The sequence below is a fragment of the Mustelus asterias genome, chromosome 29 (assembly GCF_964213995.1).
Source record: "Mustelus asterias chromosome 29, sMusAst1.hap1.1, whole genome shotgun sequence".
Taxonomy (NCBI): domain Eukaryota; kingdom Metazoa; phylum Chordata; class Chondrichthyes; order Carcharhiniformes; family Triakidae; genus Mustelus; species Mustelus asterias.
In genome coordinates this window covers 4,104,377-4,114,692 of record NC_135829.1, presented here as the reverse complement: position 1 = coordinate 4,114,692, position 10,316 = coordinate 4,104,377, and the positions used below count along the sequence as shown (strand labels likewise).

General features: G+C 48.3%; 1 protein-coding gene across 4 annotated transcripts in view; it reads right to left on the bottom strand.

Moving 5' to 3' along the window:
- Window positions 1-967: 967 nt before the first annotated feature.
- man2a2 (mannosidase, alpha, class 2A, member 2) overlaps window positions 968-10,316 on the bottom strand; it is a 48,456-nt gene continuing 39,107 nt past the window's right edge. For 2 of the 4 annotated variants that reach the window (XM_078199957.1, XM_078199959.1), the window contains exons 20-23: window positions 9,007-9,087; window positions 6,214-6,408; window positions 5,082-5,192; window positions 968-2,721 (exon numbers count right to left, since the gene is read on the bottom strand). In XM_078199957.1, coding sequence (XP_078056083.1) covers window positions 2,572-2,721; window positions 5,082-5,192; window positions 6,214-6,408; window positions 9,007-9,087 — 537 coding nt within the window. In that variant the 3' untranslated portion in view covers window positions 968-2,571. The remainder of the gene's footprint in view (window positions 2,722-5,081; window positions 5,193-6,213; window positions 6,409-9,006; window positions 9,088-10,316) is intronic. The other 2 variants (XM_078199960.1, XM_078199958.1) reach the window with 1 other exon arrangement.

The window sequence follows — 10,316 nt, the reverse complement described above, 5'->3', positions numbered from 1 at the left end:
ACAAGGTACTGGTGAGGCCGCAACTGGAGTACTGTGTACAATTTTGGTCCCCTTATTTGCGGAAGGATGTATTGGCCTTGGAGGGGGTACAGAGAAGGTTCACCAGGTTGATACCGGAGATGAGGGGGTTAGCTTATGAGGAGAGATTGAGTAGATTGGGCCTGTTCTCGTTGGAGTTTAGAAGGCTGAGGGGAGATCTTATAGAGACATATAAGATAATGAAGGGGCTCGACAGGGTAGAGGCAGAGAGATTCTTTCCACTTAGAAAGGAAACAAGAACTAGAGGACACAGCCTCAAAATAAGGGGGAGTCAGTTTAGGACAGAGTTGAGGAGGAACTTCTTCTCTCAGAGGGTAGTGAATCTCTGGAATTCTCTGCCCATTGAAGCAGTGGAGGCTACCTTGTTAAATATGTTTAAGTCACAGGTAGATAGATTTCTGATCAATAAGGGAATTAAGGGTTATGGGGAGCAGGCGGGTAAGTGGAACTAAACCACTATCAGATCAGCCATGATCCTATTGAATGGCGGGGCAGGCTCGAGGGGCTAGATGGCCTACTCCTGCTCCTATTTCTTATGTTTTTACAGCTGACAATAGCAAGATGTCTGCAATTGTTTATACATCGAGTTCTTGGCACGATGGTAACATACAAGTGTGCTACTCTTAATTCATACCTACATGCTGCTGCACCCATCACCAACATCAGCCTTGTAGCCCTTTTGCTCTCCCCCAATCCCACCCTGGTGCTGTACAGCCCAAATGTTTTCCCCAAACACAGTTCGGTTTGGAAGGACACAGTCTATGGCTATCTCGTTGGTATTTCCCATATAGTTCAAGTCGGCGCATGTAAAATTGTACACACCCACTGTTAAACTCAACTGAAATCCTAGCTGAAAGAATAGTTACCGGCACACTGACATGGGTCCCCTGTTTCACATTATTGGATTAAATTCAACTATACACACAGGTTCGCTTTGACACTGATATTTTACTCAAGAATATGATAAATTTACAATTTAAACTCTGTTACAGAAGTTTCAATTTCAGGCCCAATTATTCGAGGATTTTTCCCCAAAACTTTCACATGGGATTTTACTAACTTTATCCCAGGAATTCCCAAGTTATCCAAAAGTTCCACTGTTGCTGTTGACATTTTTAAAAGATAAACCAAGTGATTAGCTCTAACGTAATTTAACTTCCTTTAATTTTAACAAAAGGGAAACCTTCAGAAAAGCCGCACGGTTATGGTCTCTGTCGATTTCAAAATGACCGCAGAGGACACATCAGGTGAATCTGATCACGGTACGTCAGAAGAGCAACTCCGAATGGTCAGAACTGGACGTGGAAATGTTGAAAATGCATAGTGGCCTCTTCAGCAGCACGAAGGAACGTTTCAGGTGGAGAACTTTAGATAGCGGTGGCACAAACTCCCGGAACGTGGTCCCGTATTTCTTCAATCCGACCCACTCTGCGTTGGCTGCACTTCCCGTTATCTCCGATCAGACTCCTGCAGACCTAAGCCTTGCGATGTAAATATTGTGACATCCCCGCGTCGGAGTGACTCGCCCCACCATTAGGTTCGGAACAGGCAGGAAAACTACAGATTATTGCACAAATACCCTAAGAGAGGTGTATGGACGAAGCCAGGGCTGTTCATACGTCCCGGTACAGGTGCGGTTTCAGTCGCGGTTAGTGAGACAAGTCCTGAAAGAATTTCAAAACTAAACGTCAGCTGCCCACCTGCATCGGCTTCAAGAGAAATTTACACAAAATGCACCAGTCCTCCCTGGCTAATATAGAGTTTAGGTTCAGTCACTGTTACACTCACCTTCAACAGAAAAAAAAAATACTTTGACAAGACTACCCCTCCCCACCTTCAAGTGTTTAAAGATTTTTCATTGAGATATCCATTGCCAGCCTTGCTGCAATGTTTTAGGAACACACTAACCACATATCAGTCAGATGCTGGTTTCCTTTGCCTAATCAGTTTGGTTTGCAGACTAGGCCGCTGAACGATTCTGAGTGCGCAGACTGCTGTTTGCAGACTAGGCCGCTGAACGATTCTGAGTGCGCAGACTGCTTCAATGCCTGCGCACACTCGTGTTACATTCACACTCGTCTCCATTCTTGCACGCTTGGTTCTTGCATCATGTACAAAGCCCTCGCCCTCTGGATCCCGAGGAGTCCACGTCCTTGAGCTTTTAAGCTTATGAATTGACAAATGAAATCAGGGCTGCTTAGAAAAAGTGATAAGTTCACATACATTGTAGTGGTATACGCACAAACTTGTACCTGGAGCATCATTTTCCTTTAAAAGTGCGTTGCTCGGGGTGGCACTGCCATGCTTTCACTGCACACACAATCTGAAGTCCATGAATTACAAACTCAGACTTTAGTAGCCTTGTCGTCAGTTCCCCATTTCGCAGCCGCCGACCACGTCTGCCCCACCACCCTGTCCCCACCCCCCGCCCCCTGGGGTTTATGGATTGACGAGCCAACGGTTCCGGTTGTTAACTGGTTGCTATCACACAGCTCCTAGCTCCAAGGTAGGAACGGCTGTCGGGAATTTTATTCAAACCAGCCGGATGCGGAATGTGGAAATCTCCATCGGTCTCATGGAGATGAGGGTGCTGTTGAAGGGTTCGGTGGGATACAGGAGGGACAGAGACATCGGCTGCACACTCCGGATATCCAGACCCTGAAACAGACCCTCCAACGATAACTGGAACAGAAAGAGAAGGGTCACATTAGGTTGCAATCAACATTTTCTTCAAGTCAAGCATCAGGACAGGATTATCGCGATTTACAAACATGTTGCTGAGCTTTGGCAAATTGCAGGTCAGGTTTTGTTAATAGAATAGAATCCCTACGGTGCAGGAGGAGGCCATTCGGCCCACCGAGTCTGCATCGACAACAAACCCAGCCAGGCCCTATTCCAGTAACCCCACATATATTGCCCTGCTGATCCCCCTGAAAAAAAATTCTCACTTTTCTTGTATAGTTCCATACACCATCATCTCTCTCCCCACCCTCATGTATAGGCTTACATACGAGCGTTCGGGCAGTGTAGCCCAATCCTGAGGGGAGGAGCCTGGCCGAGGTGTACAGAATTATGATGGTCATCGATAAGGAGATAGGAAGAAATTTTTCCCCTTAGTTCAGGGATCAATAACCTTGGGACGGGAGATTCAGAGGAGAGTTGAGGAAAAACTCTTTCATCCAGAGGGTGGTGGGAATCTGAATCTCTCTGCTTCAGAAGGGTGACATACAGGCAGCAACCCTCACAACATTTAAGAAGCATTTAGATGAGCACGAGCTACAAGGTTACAGACCAAGTGCTGGAAAAATGGATAGGTGTTTGATGTCCAGCACAGACACAATGGACAGAAGGGCCTCTCTCATTAGGGAAAGCATTAGAGTTAGACACAACTCTCATTCCTACACAGAGAAGATATTACCACTTATGAGAATTCAAAACTAGGAACCATAAATATAAGATAGTCACTAACAAACCCAATGGGGAACTCAGAGAAACTTCTATAGCCAGAGAGTGGTCAGACAGGGGAATTCACGGACACTGGGGGTAGTTGAGGTGAATAGCATGGATGTGATTACCGAGCTTCCCCTTAAACATGAAGGAGAAAGGAATTGAGTGATGGGTTGATAGGGTGAAATTAAGTAGGCCGGGAGGAGGCTCCTGCGGAGTATAAACATTGACCAGAGTCTGCACATTCTTCCCGTGTCTGCGTGGGTTTCCTCCGGGTGCTCCGGTTTCCTCCCACACAGTCTGAAAGACATGCTGGTTAGGGTGCATTGGCCGTGCTAAATTCTCCCTCGGTGTACCCGAACAGGTGCCGGAGTGTGGCGACGAGGGGAATTTCACAGTAACTTCATTGCAGTGTTAATGTAGACCTACTTGTGACTAATAAATAAATTTAAAAGGATGAATGGAAAAATTAAACTAGGGGTTCTCCTGGCCTGAGGCTGAGCCACAAGTGGCCAAGCGTCTCGGAGTGAGTTACTGGGAGAATCCTCATCTCCCGTGTGAAGCAAATACAACAAAGGTTACACAACCTCTGTTCTTTGAGTGGAGGTATCACACAAACAGGAAATTGTATAATACTGCTTCTTTAAGATTCACCTATTTAGACAACATGCTACATGATGGTACATGGTCTAGGACACAGATAATAAAAGATTTTAGATAAGCAAGGTAAAGGGGGTGTGATGAATGTTTTTTTCCCTTTAAACGCAGCAGGTGATAATGGCCTGGAATTCACTCAGGAGGGTGGTGGAAGCGGTGATCGTCGATGATTTCAAAAGGGAATTGGACAGGCACTCGAGGGAAACAAACATGCAGGACTGTGGATTGAACAAGCCACTGACTGCATTGTTCTACAGAGAGCCAGCATAGACTTGATGGTCTGAATGGCCTCCTGTGCCTTAAATGACTATGTACAGCCCTTATTCACCTTGACAAGGGGAGGGGGTGGCACAGTGGTATTGTCATTGGACTAATAAAGCAGAGACCCAAGGTAAGGCGCTGGGGACCCGGGTTCGAATCCCACCACCGCAGATGGTGAAATCTGAATCTGGAAAAATCTATTGTCGATTGTGGTATGAACTGAGGAGGAGGAGAAACTACTTCTCGCAGAGGGCTGTGAACCTGTGGAACTCGCTGCCCCAGAGTGCAGTGGGGGCAGAATCAATCAACAGATTCAAGAAAGAAAGATATGTTTCTGATGAGAAGTGACAGAGGGCGATGGGGAGCAGGCAGGAAAGTGGAGCTGAGACCACGATAAGATCAGCCATGGTCATGTTAAATGGCGGAGCGGACTCAAAATGGCTGAATTGCCTCCTCCTGCTCCTATGGTCCTTTAGGGAAGGAAGTCTGCCGCACTTACCCGGTCTGGCCAACACGTGACTTAAGACCCACAGCAATCTGGTTGACTCTTAATTGTCCTCAAATGGCTGAGCGAGACACCCAAGGACAATTAGGGATGGCCCTGCCAGCGACGCCCAGATCCCATGAATACATTAAAAAAAACCCCATCTAGTTTAAGCTCCCCCTCTGTTTCATACCTTTCCTTGGGTTGTAGTGCAGTTGAAGCCCAGCGTCTTGGCTTCTAGCCCGCAGTCAAATCCTTTCCGATGAAGAATTAAAGCCATCTCTAACCCAGGGGATGAGACCACCTGTAGCGCAGAATGAGAGGGGGGAAGCATTTCAATATAGAGCAGTCAGAGATCTGTGCCACAATGAAGACTGGTGAAGGAAACCATCACTGCTGAAAGGACTTACCCGGAGCGAGGTGTGAGAACACACACCCAGGTAGCCAGGGTTTGGTGCTCAACACGACTACACTGTAGGAGGGTAATAGGCTACAGCTAAAGCTCCACACTCGTAGAACCAACTGGTGTGTCAGGGCCTGTTGACTTGCAGTGGTTCAGAGGACGGTGGCAGGACGCATGTTCACATTTTACAGTGAATGGTGCTACTCGCCCTGAATAAGGATCAATCAGGGAACAGTAGGATAGTGCCTATGCTACTGGACAAGTAATCCAGAGAGCTGGAATCAAATCCCACCATGGCAGTTAGCAATTTCAATTCAGTTTCTGAATAAATCTGGAATAAAATTTAACCATTTGACTACTGTATGGTTACAAAAACCCACTTGCTTCTTGAATGCATTCTGGGAGCGGAAATCTGTTGTCTTTACCCGGTCTGGCCTCTATGACTCCAAACACAACTCTTATATTGTTGACTTTTAATTACCACCTGAAATCGCCACAGTTGAGGGCAATTAGGAATGGGCAATAAATACTTCCCTTGCCAGAGACGCGCAGATCCCCTGAACTATTTTCTAAAGACTGACCTGTCAAGTTGTCTAATGATAAATTACTTCGTTTTCCTGGGTAGGAATGGGGAGGTTTGATAAGGTGCTTTGGGTTTGAGGTGGCTTCCAGGGGATAAAGAACGCTTCAAGGAGCGGGCAATCTTTTGGTGGCAAACTCAGCACTGAACTGTTTCCCTCCTTGAGGGCACCTGTGCCCAGGCTGGGACCACCATGAGGCGGGTGAAACTCTTCCTACTTGGTTCCAGGTAACTCTGCAAACCAATGCCCTGATGGGTAGGAAGTGTGCAAATAGTGTGCGTCATGGTGTAACAGTGAAATTAGCCAAGCACTGGCATCTCTCCCCTGCTGTAACCTCTCACCTCAGACTGCAGAGTTCTCATGTTCAGTATGTGGAAGTCACAGGGTATAGGAGTCGAAAGTGGATGCCAGGTTCTGATGGGCGGAACATTCTGCGGCCACACTGTAACTGGCATCGCCAGGACTTCGTGGTTTACGTGCATTGAGGTCATGTGACTGAGCAGAGAGGGGAAACTCACCGGCCGACTGTCCTGCACCTGCAGGGATAGAAATTAAAACTCAGTCTGCGGCAGATCACACAGTTCACCCGGTTAGGCGAGAGGGATGCTGTAGAGAAGGTGAACACAGGCAAGTTAACACTCCACCAAATCCTCCCCCACCCCCCCTCGTCTCCTGCGAACCCCACACTGATGAACTACCCGTCCCAGCGTTCATTAATCTACTTGGCCATCTGAGCACAGCCCGGACCTGTGCCCTGGTTTCCCCAGGGGCACCGTACACAAACCCAGGGCAACCCTGAGAGACCACACAGAAAGATTAAATCCCTGTTCCAATCAATTCCTAGATATGCAAGTTCCTGATACCCTGTGATTAAAAGTTTTTATTAGTGTCACAAGTAAGGCTTACATTAACACCACACTGAAGTTACTGTGAAAGTCCCCCAGTTGCCACACTATGGCGCCTGTTCGGATCAATGCAGCCTAACCAGCACATCTTTCCAACTGTGGAAGGAAACCGGAGCACCTGAAGGAAACCCACGCAGACACGGGGAGAATGTGCAAACTCCACACAGACAGTGACCCAAGCCGGGAATCGAACCCGGGACCCTGGCGCTGAGAGGCAGCAGTGCTAACCACTGTGCCACCGTGTTGCCCCTAATTTTATTTGTTAAAAAGAGAACAGCACCAAGAATATCTATTTGCAAATTCCTGGACCCACCAGCAACAAACAGGACAAAACAGAGAGAGAGACAGGGAATAATAGCCTAGACTTTAATGACTGGATTTTCACAACTCATGGGCCACATGACTTATTGGGCATAGTTTTGGACACCCAAAGTCTTTGCAGTTAAGTGCTGAAAGATTATTAGATGTGACCATCATAGTCAGGTCTGATCTTGCCTTGATTTAACATTCACATACAGTACCCAATGGATAAGGTCGTGGAGCAGGGGCCTTGGCGGATTTTTCTCCCTTTCCTCAGCTCAGGTGAACAAAAACCATCTCTAGTGGGCCAAACACCACATGGACGGAGATTAGCTAACACAGCAGTAGAGCGTCATTCTGGTCTTAGTTCTCAGAGCTACATTGGTCATTGGTGGTTGTAGTTACTGGCTGAACCATCAGGGGGAGCCAACGTATCAGCTTTTCAGCAAAGAACCCCACAGCCGACAGCAGCCAGTTCCAACCTCAGAGAATGGACCAGGCTGGAAGTTTCCTGCAAGCAGAGCGTACTCAGGCAGAAGCCAGATGACGTGGTATGGATTCTGAATGACTAGATTGTCCAGTTTCTAGAAACCCGCTCAGCGTACAATAGGAGCAGATGTGTCATCACCGGGGCACTGCATCATGGAACCGGACTTTCCTGAGACTGCCTGCCTCACTCCCTCACTAATGACGTTACATTGTCACAGACCTGCCCGCAGCCAACTCTGAGGAAGTCCTTTCACTGGTGAGTCACAACAAGGCCGAGACACACACGGGCAGCAGTTCTATGGAGCGTCAGAGGTGGGCAAGAAGCGGGTTGCACCAGAGCCCCACACACAAAGTTTGAGTGTTACAAATATTGTACTGCAAGGTGTTTGTCAGCGTCCTCTCTGTTGAATAGCTCATGATTGGGACACAGTCGCAGGGTCAGTAGCAGTCCTCTGGTCAAATGGACAGTCTTGAGGTAGGAATATTAATCTGGATCCAAAGATGTGCGGGTTAGGTTGATTGGCCATGTGAAATTGACCCTTAATGTCGGGGGGAGTAGCAGGATAAATATGCAGGGTTACGGGAATAGGGCCTGGGTGGGATTGTGGTCGGTGCAGACTCGATGGGCCGAATGGCCTCCTTCTGCACTGTAGGGATTCTATGACTCTATGGATCACAGACAACCCTACTGCTGTCCTTACCAATCTTCCGCATGTGCACACGCACACGCCACACACAAACGCACACGCCACACACAAACGCACACGCCACACACAAGCGCACACGCCACACACAAGCGCACACGCCACACACAAACGCACACGCCACACACAAACGCACACGCCACACACAAACGCACACGCCACACACAAACGCACACGCCACACACAAACGCACACGCCACACACAAACGCACACGCCACACACAAACGCACACGCCACACACAAACGCACACGCCACACACAAACGCACACGCCACACACAAACGCACACGCCACACACAAACGCACACGCCACACACAGACGCACACGCCACACACAAACGCACACGCCACACACAAACGCACACGCCACACACAAACGCACACGCCACACACAAACGCACACGCCACACACAAACGCACACGCCACACACAAACGCACACGCCACACACAAATGCACACGCCACACACAAGCCGCCCCACACGCACACGCTACGCACACACACACACACACACACACGACAGCAATCAGAGACTGGAACTCTGGCTGATTTCCCTCCTGTGCCCGGGTGAACAATTGGTTGGTGGGTGGGTGAAACAGTACAGATTACAGAGCTTTCAGACACAGACAGACAGCTACTGGCTACATCTCACTGCAGCTATGACTCATAGCACAGAGGTGGTCAAAGTTAATTTACAGATTACACTTTGACTCAGCCCCCTCTCTACAAGGTTACCTCGTGGGTGCTGGTCCTGGAAAAGATGGAGGCTGAGAGTGCCTGTAACATGGAGTGCAGCCTTGACAGAAAGCCAATGTGCTGAAGGAGCAAGGGGAGTGAAGAAAATGATGAACATGAAGGAATGCAGTACAGCAAATGGGAAAGTACAGCTATTCAATATCCCATAGACATGGAATTCATGATATATGCTTGCACATATACACACACACACACCCATCACTACACAGATGACAGACACGATGGAGTGGTTGGAATCTGTGTCTGTAATTCCAGAGTTCCCAATTCCCAAAAGGTTTGGAGCAGATAGTTCCCACAAACCACAGTACTGAACTCAACATTGCTAGTTATGTTGTCCCCAGCCATAAATTGGTTCCGGTGTTCCAAAAACCATGGAATTTCTGAACTCCCTTAGGTTTCAGCTGGGCATTACCGATAACCATTCCATCCCGATTTCAGTTCTCCCTTCAACCCAGCCTACCCCACACTCAGGGAAAGGTCTCAGTGACAGGGCAATAATAATGGAAAGTGCATTGCTTTATCTTGTACACAATTTCAATGGACACATCTACTAATGTACACACGAGCCCAGGCATGCGCGCACACACTGATATACACATGTGCACACTTTTCTGGATTATAACAGTGACCGTACTTCAAATGCACTTCTGCGGTTGCGCAGGGCATGCTGAGGTCACAAAGGGAGCTATAAGTTTATTTATTAGTCACAAGGAAGGCTTACATTAACACTGCAATGAAGTTACTGTGAAATTCCCCTAGTCGGCACACTCCGGCGCCTGTTCGGGTCAGTGCACCCTAACCCGCACGTCTTTCAGACTGTGGGAGGAAACTGGGGCACCCGGAGGAAACCCACGCGGACACAGGGAGAACGTGCAGACTCCACACAGACAGTGACCCAAGCCAGGAATCGAACCCAGGTCCCTAGCGCTGTGAGGCAGCAGCGCTAACCACTGTGCCGCCCCAAAAACCATGGAATTAAGAACATAAGAACATAAGAAATAGGAGCAGGAGTAGGCCATCTAGCCCCTCGAGCCTGCCCCGCCATTCAATAAGATCATGGCTGATCTGACGTGGATCAGTACCACTTACCCGCCTGATCCCCATAACCCTTAATTCCCTTACCGCTCAGGAATCCATCCATCCGCGCTTTAAACATATTCAGCGAGGTAGCCTCCACCACCTCAGTGGGCAGAGAATTCCAGAGATTCACCACCCTCTGGGAGAAGAAGTTCCTCCTCAACTCTGTCTTAAACCGACCCCCCCTTTATTTTGAGGCTGTGTCCTCTAGT